The 22,183-nt window shown below is 39.7% G+C and overlaps 1 protein-coding gene across 8 annotated transcripts in view; it reads right to left on the bottom strand.

Moving 5' to 3' along the window:
* The window catches only part of LOC126262725 (alpha-N-acetylglucosaminidase), a 367,572-nt gene that overhangs the window by 15,927 nt on the left and 329,462 nt on the right, over nucleotides 1-22,183 (bottom strand). For all 8 annotated transcript variants that reach the window (XM_049959519.1, XM_049959518.1, XM_049959521.1 and 5 more), the window contains 2 exons: nucleotides 13,742-13,835; nucleotides 13,492-13,662 (listed from right to left, as the gene is read on the bottom strand). In XM_049959519.1, coding sequence (XP_049815476.1) covers nucleotides 13,492-13,662; nucleotides 13,742-13,835 — 265 coding nt within the window. The remainder of the gene's footprint in view (nucleotides 1-13,491; nucleotides 13,663-13,741; nucleotides 13,836-22,183) is intronic.

The raw sequence follows: 22,183 nt of genomic DNA, 5'->3' as shown, positions 1-22,183 counted from the left end.
ACAGCATTTATTTTTTTTTTTAGTTTATTATTGGATGCCCACTCACGTACACTGTTTAGTGTTTGTTCGGCTTTTTCTTTCAGTGCATCTGGTGATTTGTCACTGATTAGAACATTAGAGTCATCTGCAAACAATATTGTTTGCCCTTGCTTGATGCTCTGTGGGAAGTCTTTTATGTAAATGAGGAATAGTATTGGGCGAAGGACACTACACTGTGGGACACCCATATTTACATAATTTGGGTCTTTATATACTTTACAATATAGTTTGAGCAACTTGAAATATGTGAGATTTCAGTTATCTGTCTTCTATTTTTTAGATATGACTGGAACCACTTTTTCACAAGTCCCCTTATTCCCAGTTCATCTAACTTATTTAACAATATGTTGTGGTCTACTGTATCAAACGCTTTAGTTAAATCAAGAAATATGCCTGTTGTGTAGTTCCCTTTATCTAGTGCTTCTAGAATGTGTTTTGTGAGGTGTGCTGTTACTGATTCTGTGCTTTTCCCTGATCGAAATTCAAACTAGTCAACAGACAGTAAGTTGTATTTGTTTAAATAATTCATTAGCCTATAGAAATTGGCCTATAATTTTCAATTTTTCCTGAATCAACTTTTTTGAAGAGAGGTAGTAATTTAGCTTATTTTAAATAGTCTGGAAAGTAGCCCTGCCTGAAAGATTGAATTATAATATCAACTAAAGGTGGAAGTAGGCTCTTGATACAGTCCTTAATTATAAAAATGGGGATTTCATCCAGACCAGCTGAGGTTTTGTTCTTCAATTTGCTGACTGCTTTGTAGACTTCTTCCTGTGTTGTAGGAAATAACACCACTGAGTGTGATACACCATTATTTGGCTTTTTGACCTGAGGGGCTGTTAAAAAATTTTCCTGTAATTTTATTCCTATGCTACTAAAATAATTATTTATATAGTTTGCCAAATATATTGGGTCTTTGATTTTCAAGTTTGACAGATTCATTTTCCCGGTACCAGATTCCTGCTTTACAATCTTCCCATACTGCCTTATTTTTGTTTTCAGCAGAGAGCACCAGTTTGTAGTTATCTCTCTTTGCTGCAAGCAATATTTTCCTATATGTTTTCCTATATCTTTTATAAAAGAGTGAGAAAGCAGGATTAGTTTGGCTGTGTTTAGTGGAGCTCTGGTACTTTAGTGATTCAGAAGATTTTTTGATGCCTTTTGTGACCCACTTGTTTTTTCCTGCTGTTGATAATGGACATAACACTTTAAGAAATGTTTCTACAAAATTTAATTTAAAAAATGTCATGAAATTTTTGAATTTTTCATTTGCATCCACCTCTGAGTATATTGAGTCCCATGTTTGTCCTGCTATCTGTTTGGCAAACTCATATCTATTTTGTTTAGAAAAAAATCGTCTGTAATTATGCATTTTCTTTGTTTCTTCTGGAGCCACTTTTATATTAATGATTTGACCTGAGTGATCAGATAATCCTAGCTCAGTTTCCACCACCTCACAGTTTTCTTTGCCTAAATCTGTTAATACCTGATCAACAGCTGTCTTTGAGTATTTTGTTGTTCTTGTTGCACTGTTAACCATTGGAACTAGATTGAAACTTTGAGCAAGACTTAGTAATGAGTCCCATGTAGCATCAGGATTCAGTTTATCTACATTTAGGTCTCCACATATGAGAAAGTGGATCTTTGGAGTGGATATCTTGTCAAGAACATGATTAAGTTTGGAGAAAAAGATGTTGAAGTCTCCACTAGGAGATCTGTATATACATAAGATGATCAAATTCCTACACCTGTATTGGTCCCTGATTTCAACTGCTGCCAGTTCAAAATGTTGCTCTTCACTGATTACACCTAAATCGCTTCTGGTCTTATACTGATAATTTTGTTTTACATAAATACAACACCCTCCACACTTCATAGAAGGCCTACAGTATGCACACGCTAAATTATAAGACTGCAAGACTAATTGATTAATTTAAGCCTCATAGCACCAATGCTCAGTGAGACAAACAACTGAGCACTCTGTAGACTCCAGCTCCACTTCTAGCTGTTGGTTTATTTGCTAGGGAACATATATTTTGGTGAGTAACTGTTAAGTAATTTTTGTCAACACTATTTGCATTCCCACTTTTTTTTCGTTTTAATGATGTTCTGTATTGGTTCAACTGCTTCCTTATTACGAATACAATCGCATTTTTTGTTTGCATATGGCATTCTTGGATAGTCAGCCCCTGCAGACTGTATTAGTTTCCCCTATTTTTTATAATTTTACATAAGTCCAGGAGCATTTTGCTGAAAGTCATTGCACCTAGTCTGTTTAGGTGCAGGCCATCCCTACCAAGACATTTGTCGCTGAGAAATTTATTTGTGTCAACAAATACAACACCAAGTTCGTCACACTGTTCCCTGACGCCAGTGTTTATTTTCTTTGAAGAATTCTGTTGATAACAACTCTGGAGCTTGCAAACAAACCTTTGGCTGACCGAATTACATTATGAATATCATTTATGATTTCTTCTTGTCGGCTGCTTCTAATCTTACTCCAGTGCTTACATGGCACAAATATGACACACACTTGTAAATGGTAAGTCTATTGGCCGACACAAACAGAAAGGTTCATCGTATAGTCAGAGCTGTTGTGATGATACCAAAGATGCTTATAAACCTACCTGTGGATGGTCAATAACATTAGTAAACTACTGGCACCATATTCGCTAGCATATTATGTTGATCATTCGCACATATTATCTTATTAAAAGTTGTGTATCAAAACCAATACATCATGTTGTTGTTGTTGTGGTCTTCAGTCCCGAGACTGGTTTGATGCAGCTCTCCATGCTACTCTATCCTGTGCAAGCTTCTTCATCTCCCAGTACCTACTGCAACCTACATCCTTCTGAATCTGCTTAGTGTATTCATCTCTTGGTCTCCCTCTATGATTTTTACCCTCCACGCTGCCCTCCAATGCTAAATTTGTGATCCCTTGATGCCTCAAAACATGTCCTACCAACCGATCCCTTCTTCTAGTCAAGTTGTGCCACAAACTTCTCTTCTCCCCAATTCTATTCAATAACTCCTCATTAGTTACGTGACCTACCCACCTTATCTTCAGCATTTTTCTGTAGCACCACATTTCGAAAGCTTCTATTCTCTTCTTGTCCAAACTAGTTATCGTCCATGTTTCACTTCCATACATGGCTACACTCCATACATATACTTTCAGAAACGACTTCCTCACACTTAAATCTATACTCGATGTTAACAAATTTCTCTTCTTCAGAAACGATTTCCTTGCCATTGCCAGTCTACATTTTATATCCTCTCTACTTCGACCATCATCAGTTATTTTACTCCCTAAATAGCAAAACTCCTTTACTACTTTTAAGTGTCTCATTTCCTAATCTAATTCCCTCAGCATCAACCAATTTAATTTGACTACATTCCATTATCCTCGTTTTGCTTTTGTTGATGTTCATCTTATATCCTCCTTTCAGGACACTGCCCATTCCGTTCAACTGCTCTTCCAAGTCCTTTGCTGTCTCTGACAGTATTACAATGTCATCGGCGAACCTCAAAGTTTTTACTTCTTCTCCATGAATTTTAATACCTACTCCGAATTTTTCTTTGTTTCCTTTACTGCTTGCACAATATACAGACTGAATAACATGGGGGAGAGGCTACAACCCTGTCTCACTCCTTTCCCAACCACTGCTTCCCTTTCATGCCCCTCGACTCTTGTAACTGCCATCTGGTTTCTGTACAAATTGTAAATAGCCTTTCGCTCCCTGTATTTTACCCCTGCCACCTTCAGAATCCCCCCCCATGAACCACGGACCTTGCCGTTGGTGGGGAGGCATGCGTGCCTCAGCGATACAGATGGCCGTACCGTAGGTGCAAACACAACAGAGGGGTAGCAGCCTTTTCAGTAGTTCCAGGGGCAACAGTCTGGATGATTGACTGATCTGGCCTTGTAACATTAACCAAAACGGCCTTGCTGTGCTGGTACTGCGAACGGCTGAAAGCAAGGGGAAACTACAGCCGTAATTTTTCCCGAGGACATGCAGCTCTACTGTATGATTAAATGATGATGGCGTCCTCTTGGGTAAAATATTTCGGAGGTAAAATAGTCCCCCATTCGGATCTCCGGGCGGGGACTACTCAAGAGGGCGTCGTTATCAGGAGAAAGAAAACTGGCGTTCTACGGATCGGAGCGTGGAATGTCAGATGCCTTAATCGGGCAGGTAGGTTAGAAAATTTAAACAGGGAAATGGATAGGTTAAAGTTAGATATAGTGGGAATTAGTGAAGTTCGGTGGCAGGAGGAACAAGACTTTTGGTCAGGTGATTACAGGGTTATAAATACAAAATCAAATAGGGGTAATGCAGGAGTAGGTTTAATAATGAATAAAAAAATAGGAGTGCGGGTTAGCTACTACAAACAGCATAGTGAACGAATTATTGTGGCCAAGATAGACACAAAGCCCATGCCTACTACAGTAGTAAAAGTTTATATGCCAACTAGCTCTGCAGATGATGAAGAAATTGATGAAATGTATGACGAGATAAAGACATTATTCAGGTAGTGAAGGGAGATTAAAATTTAATAGTCATGGGTGACTGGAATTCGTCAGTAGGAAAAGGGAGAGAAGGAAACATAGTAGGTGAATATGGATTGGGGGGAAGAAATGAAAGAGGAAGCCGCCTTGTAGAATTTTGCACAGAGCATAACCTAATCATAGCTAACACTTGGTTCAAGAATCATAAAAGAAGGTTGTATACCTGGAAGAATCCTGGAGATACTAAAAGGTATCAGATAGATTATATAATGGTAAGACAGAGATTTAGGAACCAAGTTTTAAATTTTAAGACATTTCCTGGGGCAGATGTTGATTCTGACCACAATCTATTGGTTATGATCTGAAGATTAAAACTGAAGAAACTGCAAAAAGGTGGGAATTTAAGGAGATGGGACCTGGATAAACTGAAAGAACCAGAGGTTGTAGAGAGTTTCAGGGAGAGCATAAGGGAACAATTGACAGGAATGGGGGAAAGAAATACAGTAGAAGAAGAATGGGTAGCTCTGAGGGATGAAGTAGTGAAGGCAGCAGAGGATCAAGTAGGTAAAAAGACGAGGGCTAATTGAAATCCTTGGGTAACAGAAGAAATATTGAATTTAATTGATGAAAGGAGAAAATATAAAAATGCAGTAAATGAAGCAGGCAAAAAGGAATACAAACGTCTCAAAAATGAGATCGACAGGAAGTGCAAAATGGCTAAGCAGGGATGGCTAGAGGACAAATGTAAGGATGTAGAGGCTTGTGTCACTAGGGATAAGATAGATACTGCCTACAGGAAAATTAAAGAGACCTTTGGAGTGAAGAGAACCACTTGTATGAATATCAAGAGCTCAGATGGCAACCAAGTTCTAAGCAAAGAAGGGAAGGTAAAAAGGTGGAAGGAGTATATAGAGGGTTTGTACAAGGGCGAAGTACTTGAGGACAATATTATGGTAATGGAAGAGGATGTAGATGAAGACGAAATGGGAGATAAGATACTGTGTGAAGAGTTTGACAGAGCACTGAAAGACCTGAGTCCGTAGAACGCCAGTTTTCTTTCTCCTGATAACGACGCCCTCTTGAGTAGTCCCCACCCGGAGATCCGAATGGGGGACTATTTTACCTCCGGAATATTTTACCCAAGAGGACGCCATCATCATTTAATCATACAGTAAAGCTGCATGTCCTCGGGAAAAATTACGGCTGTAGTTTCCCCTTGCTTTCAGCCGTTCGCAGTACCGGCACAGCAAGGCCGTTTTGGTTAATGTTACAATGCCAGATCAGTCAATCCTCCAGACTGTTGCCCCTGCAACTACTGAAAAGGCTGCTGTCCCTCTTCAGGAACCACATGTTTGTCTGGCCTCTCAACAGATACCCCTCCGTTGTGGTTGCACCTACGGTACGGCCATCTGTATCGCTGAGGCACGCAAGCCTCCCCACCAACGGCAAGGTCCATGGTTCATGGGGGGGATTCTGAAGGTGGCAGGGGTAAAATACAGGGAGCGAAAGGCTATTTACAATTTGTACAGAAACCAGATGGCAGTTACAAGAGTCGAGGGGCATGAAAGGGAAGCAGTGGTTGGGAAAGGAGTGAGACAGGGTTGTAGCCTCTCCCCCATGTTATTCAATCTGTATATTGTGCAAGCAGTAAAGGAAACAAAAGAAAAATTCGGAGTAGGTATTAAAATTCATGGAGAAGAAGTAAAAACTTTGAGGTTTGCCGATGACATTGTAATACTGTCAGAGACAGCAAAGGACTTGCAAGAGCAGTTGAACGGAATGGACAGTGTCCTGAAAGGAGGATATAAGATGAACATCAACAAAAGCAAAACGAGGATAATGGAATGTAGTCAAATTAAATTGGTTGATGCTGAGGGAATTAGATTAGGAAATGAGACACTTAAAGTAGTAAAGGAGTTTTGCTATTTAGGGAGTAAAATAACTGATGATGGTCGAAGTAGAGAGGATATAAAATGTAGACTGACAATGGCAAGGAAATCGTTTCTGAAGAAGAGAAATTTGTTAACATCGAGTATAGATTTAAGTGTCAGGAAGTCGTTTCTGAAAGTATTTGTATGGAGTGTAGCCATGTATGGAAGTGAAACATGGACGATAACTAGTTTGGACAAGCCATTTTGCACTTCCTGTCGATCTCATTTTTGAGACGTTTTTATTCCTTTTTGCTTGCTTCATTTACTGCGTTTTTATATTTTCTCCTTTCATCAATTAAATTCAGTATTTCTTCTGTTACCCAAGGATTTCTATTAGCCCTCGTCTTTTTACCTACTTGATCGTCTGCTGCCTTCACTATTTCATCCCTCAGAGCTACCCATTCTTCTTCTACTGTATTTCTTTCCCCCATTCCTGTCAATTGTTCCCTTACGCTCTTCCTGAAACTCTCTACAACCTCTGGTTCTTTCAGTTTATCCAGGTCCCATCTCCTTAAATTCCCACCTTTTTGCAGTTTCTTCAGTTTCAATCTGCAGTTCATAACCAATAGATTGTGGTCAGAATCCACATCTACCCCAGGAAATGTCTTACAATTTAAAACCTGGTTCCTAAATCTCTGTCTTACCATTATATAATCTATCTGATACCTTTTAGTATCTCCAGGATTCTTCCAGGTATACAACCTTCTTTTATGATTCTTGAACCAAGTGTTATCTATGATTAAGTTATGTTCTGTGCAAAATTCTACAAGGCGGCTTCCTCTTTCATTCCTTCCCCCCAATCCATATTCACCTACTATGTTTCCTTCTCTCCCTTTTCCTACTGACGAATTCCAGTCACCCATGACTATTAAATTTTCGTCTCCCTTCACTACCTGAATAATTTCTTTTATCTCGTCACACATTTCATCCATTTCTTCATCATCTGCAGAGCTAGTTGGCATATAAACTTGTACTACTGTAGTAGGCATGGGCTTTGTGTCTATCTTGGCCACAATAATGCATTCACTAAGCTGTTTGTAGTAGCTTACCTGCACCAATATTTCATATTGGAGCGAAAGTTCTATTTCTGTCCTTGTATGTAAAGGCTTCCCTCTCGCTCTCACCTTTGTTTCCTACTTCTCTCACTGATAGTGCTGCAGTGACACATCTAAGCAAAAACAATATCATTTTGAAAAGACATCATATTTACGCCAGTGACTGTAACACTTTCTTTATTTCACAATTGCAATTTTGGCTTTAGACCATTATCAAGTGAAGATGTTATGGTTATTAGGCCATGTCAACCTAAAATGAGCTGACACATTTATATGTCATTGTCTTTACTATTAAATACATTGGTGATGCTGTTACATAGTGTGAGCACACATATCCATATGTCATACAACAACATAGTCGGTAGACACTCATGTTCGTTGGCCCATCACTAGTCATATATGCACTCACAGGCATATCCATATGTATGACATATGGATATGTGTGCTCGCACTATGTAACAGCATCACCAATGTATTTAATGGTAAAAACAATGACATATAAAGGTGTCAGCTCATTTTAGATTGACACGGCCTAATAGCCATAACATCTTCACTTGATAATGGCCTAAGGCCGAAACTGCAATCATGAAATAAAGAAAGTGTTACAGTCACTGGCGTAAATATGATGTCTTTTATAAAGTTCTACATGACTGTGGATCCCAGGTATAAAAAGTTAAATAACATTTTGCTTTTGTTCGAAAGCTCGCATGCATACACATAGCCACATATTGTCTCAAATGGTTATATCTGTGTTGTTGTTGTTGTGGTCTTCAGTCCTGAGACTGGTTTGATGCAGCTCTCCATGCTACTCTATCCTGTGCAAGCTTCTTCATCTCCCAGTACCTACTGCAACCTACATCCTTCTGAATCTGCTTAGTGTATTCATCTCTTGGTCTCCCTCTACGATTTTTACCCTCCACGCTGCCCTCCAATGCTAAATTTGTGATCTCTTGATGCCTTAAAACATGTCCTACCAACCGATCCCTTCTTCTAGTCAAGTTGCGCCACAAACTTCTCTTCTCCCCAATCCTATTCAGTACCTCCTCATTAGTTACGTGATCTACCCACCTTATCTTCAGCATTCTTCTGTAGCACCACATTTCGAAAGCTTCTATTCTCTTCTTATCCAAACTATTTATCGTCCATGTTTCACTTCCATACATGGCTACACTCCATACAAATACTTTCAGAAACGACTTCCTGACACTTAAATCTATACTTGATGTTAACAAATTTCTCTTCTTCAGAAACGCTTTCCTTGCCATTGCCAGTCTACATTGTATATCCTCTCTACTTCGACCATCATCGGTTATTTTACTCCCTAAATAGCAAAACTCCTTTACTACTTTAAGTGTCTCATTTCCTAACCTAATTCCCTAATTTGCTTTTGTTGATGTTCATCTTATATCCTCCTTTCAAGACACTGTCCATTCCGTTCAACTGCTCTTGCAAGTCCTTTGCTGTCTCTGACAGAATTACAATGTCATCGGCGAACCTCAAAGTTTTTACTTCTTCTCCATGAATTTTAATACCTACTCCGAGTTTTTCTTTTGTTTCCTTTACTGCTTGCTCAATATACAGATTGAATAACATCTGGGAGAGGCTACAACCCTGTCTCACTCCTTTCCCAACCACTGCTTCCCTTTCATGCCCCTCGACTCTTATAACTGCCATCTGGTTTCTGTACAAATTGTAAATAGCCTTTCGCTCCCTGTATTTTACCCCTGCCACCTTCAGAATTTGAAAGAGAGTATTCCAGTTAACATTGTCAAAAGCTTTCTCTAAGTCTACAAATGCTAGAAACGTAGGTTTGCCTTTTCTTAATCTTTCTTCTAAGATAAGTCGTAAGGTCAGTATTGCCTCACGTGTTCCAACATTTCTACGGAATCCAAACTGATCTTCCCCGAGGTCGGCTTCTACCAGTTTTTCCATTCGTCTGTAAAGAATTCGTGTTAGTATTTTGCAGCTGTGACTTATTAAACTGATAGTTCGGTAATTTTCACATCTGTCAACACCTGCTTTCTTTGGGATTGGAATTATTATATTCTTCTTGAAGTCTGAGGGTATTTCGCCTGTCTCATACATCGTGCTCACCAGATGGTAGAGTTTTGTCATGACTGGCTCTCCCGAGGCCATCAGTAGTTCTAATGGAATGTTGTCTACTCACGGGGCCTTGTTTCGACTCAGGTCTTTCAGTGCTCTGTCAAACTCTTCACGCAGTATCTTATCTCCCATTTCGTCTTCATCTACATCCTCTTCCATTTCCATAATATTGTCGTCAAGTACTTCGCCCTTGTATAAACCCTCTATATACTCCTTCCACCTTTCTGCCTCCATTTCCTAAATATTGTCGTCAAGTACTTCGCCCTTGTATAAACCCTCTATATACTCCTTCCACCTTTCTGCCTTCCCTTCTTTGCTTAGAACTGGGTTGCCATCTGAGCTCTTGATATTCATACAAGTGGTTCTCTTCTCTCCAAAGGTCTCTTTAATTTTCCTGTAGGCAGTATCTATCTTACCCCTAGTGACACAAGCCTCTACATCCTTACATTTGTCCTCTAGCCATCCCTGCTTAGCCATTTTGCACTTCCTGTCGATCTCATTTTTGAGACGTTTGTATTCCTTTTTGCCTGCTTCATTTACTGCATTTTTATATTTTCTCCTTTCATCAATTAAATTCAATATTTCTTCTGTTACCCAAGAATTTCAATTAGCCCTCGTCTTTTTACCTACTTGATCCTCTGCTGCCTTCACTACTTCATCCCTCAGAGCTACCCATTCTTCTTCTACTGTATTTCTTTCCCCCATTCCTGTCAATTGTTCCCTTATGCTCTCCTTGAAACTCTCTACAACCTCTGGTTCTTTCAGTTTATCCAGGTCCCATCTCCTTAAATTCCCACCTTTTTGCAGTTTCTTCAGTTTCAATCTGCAGTTCATAACCAATAGATTGTGGTCAGAATCCACATCTGCCACTGGAAATGTCTTACAATTTAAAACCTGGTTCCTAAATCTCTGTCTTACCATTATATAGTCTACCTGATACCTTTTAGTATCTCCAGGATTCTTCCAGGTATACTACCTTCTTTTATGATTCTTGAACCAAGTGTTATCTATGATTAAGTTATGTTCTGTGCAAAATTCTACAAGGCGGCTTCCTCTTTCATTCCTTCCCCCCAATCCATATTCACCTACTATGTTTCCTTCTCTCCCTTTTCCTACTGACGAATTCCAGTCACCCATGACTATTAAATTTTCGTCTCCCTTCACTACCTGAATAATTTCTTTTATCTCGTCATACATTTCATCTATTTCTTCGTCATCTGCAGAGCTAGTTGGCATATAAACTTTTACTACTGTAGTAGGCATGGGCTTTGTGTCTATTTTGGCCACAATAATACGTTCACTATGGTGTTTGTAGTAGCTAACCCGCACTCCTATTTTTTTATTCATTATTAAACCTACTCCTGCATTACCCCTATTTGATTTTGTATTTATAACCCTGTAATCACCTGACCAAAAGTCTTGTTCCTCCTGCCACCGAACTTCACTAATTCCCACTATATCTAACTTTAACCTATCCATTTCCCTTTTTAAATTTTCTAACCTACCTGCCCGATTAAGGGATCTGACATTCCACGCTCCGATCCGTAGAACGCCAGTTTTCTTTCTCCTGATAACGACGTCCTCCGGAGTAGTCCCCGCCCGGAGATCCGAATGGGGGACTATTTTACCTCCGGAATATTTTACCCAAGAGGACGCCATCATCATTTAATCATACAGTAGAGCTGCATGTCCTCGGGAAAAATTACGGCTGTAGTTTCCCCTTGCTTTCAGCCGTTAGCAGTACCAGCACAGCAAGGCCGTTTTGGTTAATGTACAAGGCCAGATCAGTCAATCATCCAGACTGTTGCCCCTGCAACTACTGAAAAGGCTGCTGCCCCTCTTCAGGAACCACATGTTTGTCTGGCCTCTCAACAGATACCCCTCCGTTGTGGTTGCACCTACGGTACGGCCATCTGTATCGCTGAGGCACGCAAGCCTCCCCACCAACGGCAAGGTCCATGGTTCATGGGGGGATATCTGTGTATTTACCCATTTATACATGTTTATCACTTTAATATTTAATTTCAGTTTTAAGACAGACGATTACATTTAACCTCTAAAATGTATAAATGCTTGTTAATAGGTGGATACCACCTAAAACCCAATAAATAAATAAATTAAGAAAAAGTCACTTGTTTTGTAGTAGTTTGTTGTCGTAAATTTGTTGTATACAGTAATGTAGAAGTAGAGTAACGAGAGAATTGAGAATTTTATAAATGTGATTCATCTACTACTGGATCTATGAGATGTCGAAATGATTGTACGTTAAGATTACAATATGAAATAACAGTTAGCTGTTGCTCATGAGCTCACAATCACATTTGATGAAGCATACAAAAAAATTCAAAATCTTCATACCTATGCTAAATATGAGATACAAAATTTGCATTGGAAGAGTGGAAATGCTGCCACAAGTTTCATACTGTCTCAAGATGTACCCACCGGGTGTTGCATACTTCTGATACCATGAGGTTTATTGAAGAATAGTGAACTTTAAAGAAATACACTAAAGTTCTGTGTAAATCATCAGTAGCTAAAAATTGAAAGTGATTGCTAATCAGGTTGTCACCGATGTACACTGCCTTAAATTTGCATCAATATTAGCAATTCTCAGACAAATTATTTGTATGAGATATTCAAAATCGTATTCCACCATTCTGTTAAAATTCTGGAACAGGTATGTATCCAGCCCCATTTCACTAATTAAATTTTCTGGAGCGTTCTGCTTACCTAAAGAGCAATGCATACTCAAAGCCTGGTTTCTTTTGTTCTTTTCAACTTGATTTCTTGAGTGATGCAAAAGCAATAGGACTGCACTCAGTTTCGCGAGCTCACGTTTATCCATTTAGTGGTAACAGCATGGCCCCTTGTAAACGCTAATGGTCCAGAAATGTGTTACTGGAAACGCTACCAGGCAATAGTAGGCAGTAAAGTTGAGTACATGTAGCTGCAATTCATGTGGCTACAATACTGCCGAACAATAGTTTCATGATATACTACCTGCAATATGAAATTTTTATGGCCTGTATAAATGCACCTTTCCACTCTGCAAAGTGACACATTGGAAGAAGAAACATGAAGTATGGCCTTACCGCCATACATGCCCAAGGTGATGGACAGAATCAGCTGTATATTGCGCAAATATGGTGTAAAATTATTTATAAGCTGACAAAGATTATCAGAGAGTGTCTAAGATTGGCAAAGATGACAAGGGATCCACTTGCAATGTTGGGAATATATTGTGTACCTTGTGCATGGAGAAAGTCTATGTTGGAATAACTGGACAATCTATCAACACTAGGATCACAGAAGATAAGCAGTATTGCAGATTGGAACAGGTGAAGAAACTGGTCGTGGCGAAGCACACTTGGTGGGAGGCCATCTTGGATTCTTGATATAAAGCAAAAGTCATTGCAAGTAGTAAGGGGAGAACAACAGCAGTAATGACAATGGAAAAGCCCTCGGACATTGGCACACCAGGTACATAATACAATCTGCGGCCATGAGCTCCAGGCTGTCACCAGCAATTGGGGGGGCATGAAGTTTTAACAATGGAAGCCACTCATGCTGACAAAACATCGAGCAAAGAATCTTAAAGAGAAGTCAACAGGCAATCTGTGGGTTGAGTATACAGTAGTTCAATTTTGCTTCATCTTGTTAGTATCTATGCTGTATTTATTTGCATTCATTTTTTTTTCAATATAGCAGTAAATATCTTCTATCACCATCTTCATTACCACCACCTTCACCGTCACCATACTGATCAAGTGAAATAATATTAATAACAGCTGCACCATCACTGTTGATTTTAGATGATCAATTCAGAAAGAAACTAATTGCTGCCACTTACCTTGTGGTGTGTCGGGGAATTCTGAAGTATCTAATGTAAATGGCTCTTCAACTTGGCTGAAAAGATCTTCCCTAAATGTTGTGATATTAAATGTTACATTGTTTAAAAGGGTATCATTGAGAGATTCTATAAAAAATTGCCATCTCGGTGCGTAGTAATGAGAGACAATCCCTGGAAATTTAAAGACTCTTCAGTAATTTCATACATGTCAGAGCTTTCTTAATAGAATTCAGCTATCTACAAGTCTCACCTGACCACTGCTTGGTAGCATAATCAGATATTTCTCCATTAGGTCCCCAAAGAGTTATCTGGTTGCGTGCATTGTATTCATACAGAGACTCCTCCTAGAATGAAAAGAAAAATGATTTAACAAACAGAACCTCTCATTTCATTAACCTTTATTTAAATAAAGGTATATGATAAATCTGTAACCTTTATTCGGGATGATAAGGATATTAAGAGTTATGTGCAATTAATAATGAACTTAACTTATGGATTCATTGTAATATTTTACTTTATTTATAAAATAAAGTAATCTTTGAGAATACAAGTTAGCAGCTTTTCTAAAATAACTATCTGTTTACATCACCCTAAAATTGAATTACACTTTCTAGCATGTATAAATCAGTTGTCAGATGTATTTCTCATGAATGACTGATGTACACATATTCAGTATTTGTCTATCATTCTATTCCACATGCACCTTGCACTTCTGTGGCCTTGATACCAGTGTGAAATTCAGCCGGCAACATAAATATCACTGAGATGTTCTACATACATGTAATTAAAGAATACTGTTGATGAGGACTACAACTATACACAAACCCTAATACAGTAATACTTTACTTAAAAAAGATTGGTAGCATATTGAATTCACTTATGTTAGAAATTAAATCTCATTTCTCTTCATGGAGCAATACAACAACATGAAACCAAGAAAAAGATTTGTAAGAAGTAAAATGAAAAAAATGGGAAATTCAATTTTTTTATCCAAGAGACAAATCTAGGAAGGGAAAGGACTGGTCAGTAAAGGAAAGGAAATAGCAACAACACTTCAAATTCTCACTTTCAATAGTGACACCCAAACGTACTGCACTGGAAGAAAGTGTTTTCTGCACATCCCATATATCTAGTCAATGGATAGTTGTTTGAGCGGCAGATTAAGGACGTACCTGTTGCAATTTAAGAGCAAGACTTTCAAACACCACACATCTGCTGTTCTCACCCAAGAACACTGTACTTTCTTATTCGGACAGTACACACACAGGCTAGATACAATACAATTAACAATACACAAGTGGACAGCTGACCCTTGCACTCCGGCCTATGTAGTAATTAGTTCCAACCGGGGGCAAGGCTGAAAGGCTGTGCATGCAACTGCTGTTGTATTAGCAGGCCAGATGGCCTCTAGTGGGCAAATCAAGCACAAACTTATATCTGAAGTATGAAGCAGCACACAAACAAAATTGTTAGTTACAGCAGTCCTCTTCCTTTGTGAAGAAGTGAGCATTGTGCTCACATCCACATCTTTTGTGGTCAACGTAAGTTGTTCCATTATGCGACGTGCTGCCACTAGTGAGTAGAGTTGAAAATGGGGCAAGCACGGACAGGTGCGGCACCCGCCCCCCTGTAAGAGCCCATATGGTAGGACATGCGACACTAGTACAACTTCCATTCCCACATCTGACATCAACCACAAGGAAAGACGTGGCAGCTATGGGTGGAAAAGGCAGTGCCAGCTTTGATGGAGGCAGCTGTGGTGGAGGTTTCGGCTGTAACAGTGTGAGAGACAGGGTCCTACACATAGGAGACAGTTATGAAGAGACTGACAACAGCGGCGGAGAAGGTGAAGGCACCGACTGCAATGTGGGAGATGGCTAGGCACCCGGTGAACACCCGCGCCCACGCCAAGTCATAGCTGCTCAACGTGTTACAATGGCCTCCCTCAGTCATGTGGATGATTACCGCCGGCTCCCATTTCTGCCAACAGCCAAACCTGCAAGCCTAAACAGCTGTGCCAGGCCAGAAGCAATGCAGCACCGGTGCCAATGGATGGCCAGGGGTTGGCTGGAGCAGACATAGCAGTGTCCAGGGCTGGCAACCATGCAACAACTCTACTGGACTCTTATCGTCAACACAGGTGAACCTATACGACCTGAGAAACCAGTCAAGAGCTACTTCCAACAACACATCTGAAGCGTATTTTTTCATAAGAGTCTTACATGGTCATAGTAGTTGTCCTGCTTCCCTGTTCAACTGAGGGTGGAAAGGAGGAGCCATGACATGGTGAATGCCACTTTTTTTTTTACAAAGATCTTCGAATTCCAGAGATATGAACAGGGGCTGTTGTCAGTAACTAATGTATACATTCCACTGTAAAAATTTTGGACAAAGCTGACATTGTTGCTGCCGCAGAAGAAGGCAGACAGTGCACCATATATGGAAACTTAGAACAAGCATCAATTACAACAACCAGAAGGAATTCAAAAAAAGGCCCACAACATCTACATGAATTTGCTCCCAAGGCTACTGAGGATCCAGGCACAGTGACAAAGAAGCATGAGGAGCTGCCTGGTGGGAAGCACACTGTGGGCAGGCTGCAACAACTCGCGCTGTTTCCCAATCAATGTCTGACCAAAAAACATGTCTGTGTGAAAACACTTTTGTACACCCCAGTGGTATTTATGCAATAAACGCATAACTTCATCCCAATGAGTGGATGGGACTGCAACCATGAGAGCAGTGTCCTCTGTAGCTAACAGCAGTGTCCTTCCCAAACAGAAAGACAATTTTATAATGCAAATTAATTTATCAAATGATCAGAAGCACAGCCAGGAAGTTTGTTCCAGATAGTGATGTCACACAAAAGAAACAACTTTACTTAAAACAGGATCCGTGGCTACGAATGCAAAATTTTAGTTCCAGTGATTTGAAATCCAACAATGGCATGTTGAGCTTCCACAACTAAATGAAAATAAATCAATTCCTCTTTATAAAACTTTGGATCTGGACAAGTCGGGAAATGTGATAAGGTGTCAGCATTCACCTGTTGAACCGTAGGTCAAAAATGTATCTCCTAATCATATCATGACACAAAAAGAGTCCGCCACTGTAAGCAATGTGCGGCTTTGACTGGAAAAAATGCCGAAGGGTTAGAAAGAGACATCAGTGGTCTGTGTTATGTGATCAGGTGGTGAAACTTAAGACCCATACATAAAAACATGGAATTTTTTTAGAGCAAACACGATCTCCAAAGCCTCTTTCTCTATCTGTGAATAATTCTGTTGCACTGAATTTAAGGATTTAGAGGCATATGAAACAGAGCGTTTAGATCCATCCACATACCTTTGAGCAAGGATGCCACCAAGACCAAATTGACACACCATCCATGGCTAACACAAGGTGCTGGCCTGGCTGAAAAGTGACCAAACAAGGGGCTGACTGCAGCTTCAATTTCAACAACTTGAATGCCCAGTCATAAGCCAGTGACCAGTAGGAAGTAGCATCTTTACGTAATGATGCGTGCAGTGGTTGTGCCAGCACCATCTGGTATGAATTTGTGATAGTTATTTTGTCTAAAAAGGCTTGTAAGTCCTTTACAGACATGGTGTGTGGCAACGCAGCAACAGCATTAATATGCTGGTGCAATAGTTTGCTGCCAACACACAACACTTCAAAACCCAAATAAATAAACTGTAGCTTGTTCAAATTGCACTTCAACCCTACAGACTCTAAAACAGAAAACAGAGCATCCAGGTTCTGCAAATGTTCCCCTGTAGAAGCACCAGAGACTACTATGTCATCTAAATAGTTGATGCAGCCTGGAACTGATGCAATAAGTTGCTTGAAAAAGCATAGGAAAACAGCTGGTTCACTTGTCACACCAAAAGGCAAATGCTGGTATTGATAAAGACCAAGCAGGGTACTAATAATGAGAAGGAGTTTAGATTCCTCATGAGTGGCAGCTGTAAATATGCCTCTGCTAAATCAATCTTTGAAATATAATGCCCCCTCCCCCTCCGATAATTTTGCTAACAGCTCATCATGGCACAGCCAAGGATAGGTGTCAAAGATTGACTGTGCATTAATAGATTTTTTAAAATCACTGCAGAGGCATAATTTACGAGTAGGTTTTTTGACTATCACCAGTGGTGCTGATAATTCAATGGAATAAATAGGTCAAATCCTACCAAGGGATCATCTAATTCTGCTTTTATTTAATCCTGTAAAGTTATCGGTACCAGGCAGGTCTGGAAAAAATGGGGCTGGCAGACTGTCTTATCGTAACATGAGCCAGAAATTCTGCTGCACAACACAGCCCTGGAGAAAATGAGAGGAAATTTCCACAGAGAGTCTCCAACCTTTGATATGGGACTTGATCAGAAACCAAATGCACTTCATCATAAATGGAGAATCCAAACCGTTTAAATGCATCCAAACCAAACAGATTTTCCATGTAAGCATTGTCCACAACCAGGAATGTTAATGAACAAACCATGACCTTGTAAGCCACAGGTGCAGAAAACTGTCCTAGAATAGGAATCTGTTGTTTGTTATACAGTAATTCATCAGCTTCTATGATGCTGGAGTCAGAGGGGGATAACCCACAACCACATAAGCCTGACAATTCAACAATGTTGCTGCTGCACCCGTGTTCATTTGCATTCTCAATGATTTAAGACAAGCACTTCAGTGTATTACTTTCTTTGAGACACCATCACTGCTGACACACTATTCACACCCACGTTCATTTCATGTTCATTCAAGTTTAGAAAGGAGTTATATACAGAAGCAATGTGTCCTTTCTTATGGCACCTATTACATGTTGCCTAGTACTTGGGACATGTTGTCTGTTTGTGTTGAATGAAGCAGTACGTTCTCTTTCAAACTGACTGAAGGCTTTGGAGGGGGGGGGGGGGGGGTTTAGAGAGGAACTGATTTCTGAAACTTTAGACCAGGCTTCTATTTGACTACCTGCAGCCCATGAAACTTCAAATGACTAAGCTATGTTTTATACTTCTGTAAGCATAGGATTTTCACACTGTAGACCTCACTCTAAAACTTCCTTACCAGGAGCAAAACATGTAATTACATCACAAACCATTTGACCTGCATAGAATTCTTTATGAACATTTGACACAAAATTACAATGGCTAAGTCCATGTTTTTCTGCTTCCCATACTGTGTATGAGTGTTCTGGCAACTTTTGCCAGCAGTAAAACTCCACACAAGCAGCAATAACATGAGTACGTCTACAGTAATAAGCATAAAGTAAATCACACATCTGATCTAAAGAAAGACTTCAAGGTTCTTGTAAGGGGATGAGCTGACACAACAACTGATACATGCAAGGTGAAATCCATGACAAAAACAGGGACTAGTAGAAGTTTCCGTCTGTTATCCCAAAAGCCTGGCATTTTTTGTAAGCATCCCAGCCTTCTGATGCATTGTTGTATACAGGGAATGGCGGAAAATACGTTGTTGTTGGGACCACAGGTTGTGCCAATATAGTCGCTAAACTGGAAATACTAACAGTCAGTGCCTGCTGTTGTTCGAGAAGAGATTTAACATTGCTTGCATGAAAATTAAGCTCAAAAGACCAATAACCGTATCCGTTCCGAAAAGTGTTTTAACCCAAGAACACTGAAAATTATTGCTCTAACTGTACACCCACACATGCACACAGAAGGCAAGGTAAAAGACAATTAACGATACATATATGGCCAACACAGCCTTGCACTCTGGCCTGTATAGTAATTAGTTCCAACAGGGAATGCAGACAGCAGGCAGTGCACGCAACAGCTGTCATATTGGCAGGCCAGGTGGCCTCTAGTGGGCAAATCAAGCAGTAACTCCATGCGCGACCTGTGAAGCGATGTACACACAAAACTGGCAGTTAGCACCTGTATTTTGGAACCTTACAAACTCACTACAAAAGAGGTATTACAGTAAACTTCGACTCAACTAGACATTCCATGCATCATCACTGGAACTTGTTGTTTATTGTTTATTTGCTGGAAAATCTACTGTCCATTCATGCCCCCCTCCTCCCCTTCCCAGCCACCATGAATCATGGACCTTGGCATCAGTGGGTTGGCTTGTGTGCCTCAGCAATGCAGAAAACAGTATCACTGGTGTGACTACAATGGAGAGATATCTGTCGAGAGGCCAGACAACCGTGTGGGTCCTGAAAAGGGGTAACAGTCTTTTCAGTAATTGCAGGGCCAACAGTCTGGATGATTAACTGACCTGGCCTTGTAACATCAACCAAAATGATCTTGCCATGCTGGTAATGCAAACAGCTGAGAGTAATGGCAAACTACACCCATAATTTTTCTCAGTGGTATGCAGCTCTACTGTATGGTTAAATGGTGATGGCATTCTCTTGCATAAAAAAACTTCTGAGGGAAAACAGGGTGTGGACTACTAAGGAGGATGTTGTCATCAGGAGAAATAAAACCAGTATTCTACAGGTCAGAGTGTGGGAAATCCCTTAATCAAGCTGACAGATCAGGAATTAAAAAAAAAAAGGGAATGGGTACATTGAACTTAGATGTAGTAGGAATCAGCAAAGTTAGTGGCAGGAGGGACAGGACTTCTTGTCAGGAGAATACAGGGTCATAAATACAAAATCAAATAGGGGTAATGCAGGAGTAGGTTTAATAATGAACAAGAAAATAGGAACACAGTTAAGTTACTATGAAGAGCAAAGTGAACGCATTATTGTACTCAAGATAGACACAAAGCCCATGCTCATCTCAGTAGTACAAATTTATACGCCAACTATCACTGCAGATGATGAAAAGAGTGAAAAAACGTGTCATGAAATAAAACATATTATTCAGATAGTTAAGGGAGATGAAAATTTAATAGTCAAGGAGGACAGGAATTCAATAGTAGGAAAAGGAAGAGAAGGAAAAACAGTGGGTGAATATGGACTGTGGGAAAGGAATGAAAGAGGAAGCTGCCTGGTAGAATTTTGCACAGAACATAATTTTATCATCGCTAATACTTGGTTTAAGAATCATGGAAGAAGGTTGTATATGTGGAAGAGACTTGGAGACACCGGAAGGTTTGAGATTGATCACATAATGGTCTGACAGAGATTTCGGAACCAGATTATTTTACTCTGTAAGACATTTCCAGGGGCAACTGCGGACTCTGACCACTATCTATTGATTATGAACTGTGGATTAACACTGAAGAAACTGCAAAAAAGATAGGAAATTAAGGAGATGGGACCTGGATAAGTTGACAGAAGCAGAAGTTGTTGATAATTTCAGAAGGAGTATTAGGCCACAATGGACAAGAACAGAGGAAAGACATGAAGTAGAAGAATGAGTGGCCTCGAGGGACAAAACAGTGAAAGCAACAAAGGATCAAATAGGTAGAAAGGTAAGGCCTGCTAGAAGTCCTTGGATATGACAAGAGATATTGAATTTAATTGATGAAAAGAGAAAATATAAAAATTCTGTTAATGAAGCAAGTGAAAGGGAATACAAACATCTAAAAATGAGACTGACATGAAACGTAATATGGCTCAGCAGCAATGGCTAGAACTTAAATGTAAGGATTTTGGGGCATATTTCATTAGGAGGAAGATAGATACTGCTTACAGGAAAATTAAAGAGGTGTTTCGAGAAAAAGGAAGCAGCAGTATGAATTCAAGAGCTCAAATGGAAAATCAGTGCTAAGCAAAGAAGGGAAAGCTGAAAGGTGGAAGGAATATACAGGTGATGTATACAAGAGAGATGAACTAGAAGGCAGTATTATAGAAAGGGAAGAGGATGTAGATAAAGACGAGAGACGAAATATAAGAGTGCAAGAAGAATTGGACTGAGAAATGAAAGACATCAGTCAAAACAAGGTCCCTGGAGTAGATGATGTTCTGTCAGAACTACTGAAAGCCTTGGTAAATCCAGCCATGACAAAACTCTTCCATCTTGTGAGTAAGGTGCATGAGAGAGGTGAAATACCCTCTGACTTCAAGAAGGGGAGAAATGTGGAAACATGCAAGCCAATGCTTACCCTATGACTTCTCTTAAAAGACAGGTCAAGGAAAGGCAAACCTATGTTTACAGCATTTGTATACTTAGAGAAAGCTTTTGACAAAGTTGAGTGGAATACCCACTTGAAATTTCTGAAAGTAGCTGAGGTAATATACAGGGGGCAAAAGGTCATTTACAAATTGTACAGAAACCAGAAGGCAGTTATAAGACTCGAGGAGCATGAAATGAAAGCAGTGGTTGAGAAGGTAGTGAGACAGAGTTGTAGCCTATACCAAATATTAGTCAGTCTTTACAATGTGCAAGCAATAAAGAAAACCAAAGACAAATTTGGAGTAGGAATTAAAGTTCATGGAGAAGAAACGAAAACTATAAGGTTTGCTGATGACATTGTAATCCTGTCAGAGACTCCAAAGATTTGGAAGAGCAGTTGAATGAAATAGATAATGTCTTCAAAAGAGATTGCAAGATGAATGTCAACAAAAATTAAAAGTCGGGTAATGGAATGCTGCCAAATTAAATCAGGTGATGCTGAGAGAATTAGACTAGGAAGTGAAACACTTAAAGTAATTGATGAGTTTTGCTATTTGGGCAGTAAAATGACTGTTGACAGCCGAAGTAGAGAGGATATAAAATGCAATCTGGCAATGACATGAAAAGTGTTCCTGAAGAAGAGAAATTTGTTA

Source organism: Schistocerca nitens, chromosome 6, assembly GCF_023898315.1.
Source record: "Schistocerca nitens isolate TAMUIC-IGC-003100 chromosome 6, iqSchNite1.1, whole genome shotgun sequence".
NCBI classification, from domain to species: Eukaryota; Metazoa; Arthropoda; class Insecta; order Orthoptera; family Acrididae; genus Schistocerca; species Schistocerca nitens.
This window is presented reverse-complemented; position numbering and strand designations above follow the sequence as displayed.